The following is a 1,245-nucleotide window of genomic DNA, read 5'->3' as shown; positions in this document are numbered from 1 at the left end:
CGGGGGGCCCCCCCGGGGGGCCCCCCCGGGGGCGGGGGCCCCGCGGGCGCGGCCCGCCGCCCGCGCGGGGGCCCCCAGCGACGCCCCGCAGGCTCTGCTGCTGCTGCTGCTGCTGCGGCAGCAGCAGCCCGCCGCGCCGCGGCAGCTGCTGCCTGCTGCCGGCTTCAAGGGGAAGCGGCGGCGGCTGCTGCTGCGGCTGCGGCGGCTGCTGCAGCAGCTGCAGCAGCAGCTCCGCGCGCTGCCGTCCGCAGGCGCAGCAGCAGCAGCAGCAGCAGCAGCGGGGTGCTGTCTGCTGCAGCGGGAAAGGGAGGCGCTGCAGGCGCCGAGAGCAGCAGGAAGCGCAGCAAGGCGTTTGAGCTGCTGCGCTGCAGCACGAGCAGCAGCAGCAGCAAGGAGGGCGGTGCTGCGTGCGCGGCGGCGGAGGCGCAGCAGCGCAGCAGCGCAGCGCGCAGCGCGGGGCTGCTGCTGCTGCTGCTGCTGCAGCAGCGGGAGGCGGTAGCTGCGGTTGAGCTGCTTGATGAGCAGCACGCGGGGCAGGCGCGCTGCTGCTGCTGCTGCTGCTGCAGCAACTGCCACAAATGCTGCCAGCGGAGAAGGCCGCTGCGGCACTGCAACGGGAACTGCTTCGCAAGACCAGCTGCTGTCCCAAAAAGGCAGCACTTCATCTCTCCAAAGGTCCAGCATTTTTGCTGCTGCTGCTTCTCTGCGAGCGCGGCCTTCGCTGAGCAGCAGCAGCCGCTTCTGCAGGCTCATCTGCTGCTGCTGCTGCAGCAGCCGCTGCTGCTGCTGCTGCTGCTGCTGCGCCACCTTCTGGTGGAAAAAGGCTATCCAGCGGGAAAATGTTGAACTCGATAAGTCAGCAGCAAATAAATCCAATCTCCGAGAAATAAACTGAAGACTGACACAGCGGGCTTCCATCTCATCATCGAGATCAAACTTGCGAGCTGTGGTGTACAGACACCCCACGGTGATGTCCACCAGCTGCTCCAGCGGCAGGCAGTTCGCCGCGCCGCGCGCCTCCTCGCTGCTGCTGCTGCTGCTGCTGCTGCTGCTGCTGCTGCTGGGGGCGCCCCACAGCAGCAAAGAGTGCTCTGCATTCACCCGAATCAGCCGCCGCTTCATTCGGCCGTTGCGGCAGAGTTTGACGAAGACAGAGCCTTCCACGAACAGCGAGGTGTCTAGACACTCCGCCGCCTCCTGCTGCAGCAGCCCCCCCGCTGCTGCTGCTGCTGCTGCTGCTGCTGC

The 1,245-nt window shown here is 68.0% G+C and overlaps 1 protein-coding gene across 1 annotated transcript; it reads right to left on the bottom strand.

The window, feature by feature from the left end:
- ENH_00044250 (hypothetical protein) lies at window positions 1-1,244 on the bottom strand (the record flags this gene model as incomplete). Its single annotated transcript, XM_013580901.1, has 1 exon — window positions 1-1,244. A coding segment is annotated over one exon (1,244 nt), but the record flags the coding sequence as incomplete, so codon positions are not given.
- Window position 1,245: the final 1 nt, after the last annotated feature.

The sequence above is a fragment of the Eimeria necatrix genome, genomic scaffold (assembly GCF_000499385.1).
Source record: "Eimeria necatrix Houghton genomic scaffold, Enh_scaff3291, whole genome shotgun sequence".
NCBI lineage: Eukaryota > Apicomplexa > Conoidasida > Eucoccidiorida > Eimeriidae > Eimeria > Eimeria necatrix.
Note: the sequence above shows the minus strand (reverse complement) of the source record. Positions and strands in the feature narration are given on the sequence as shown.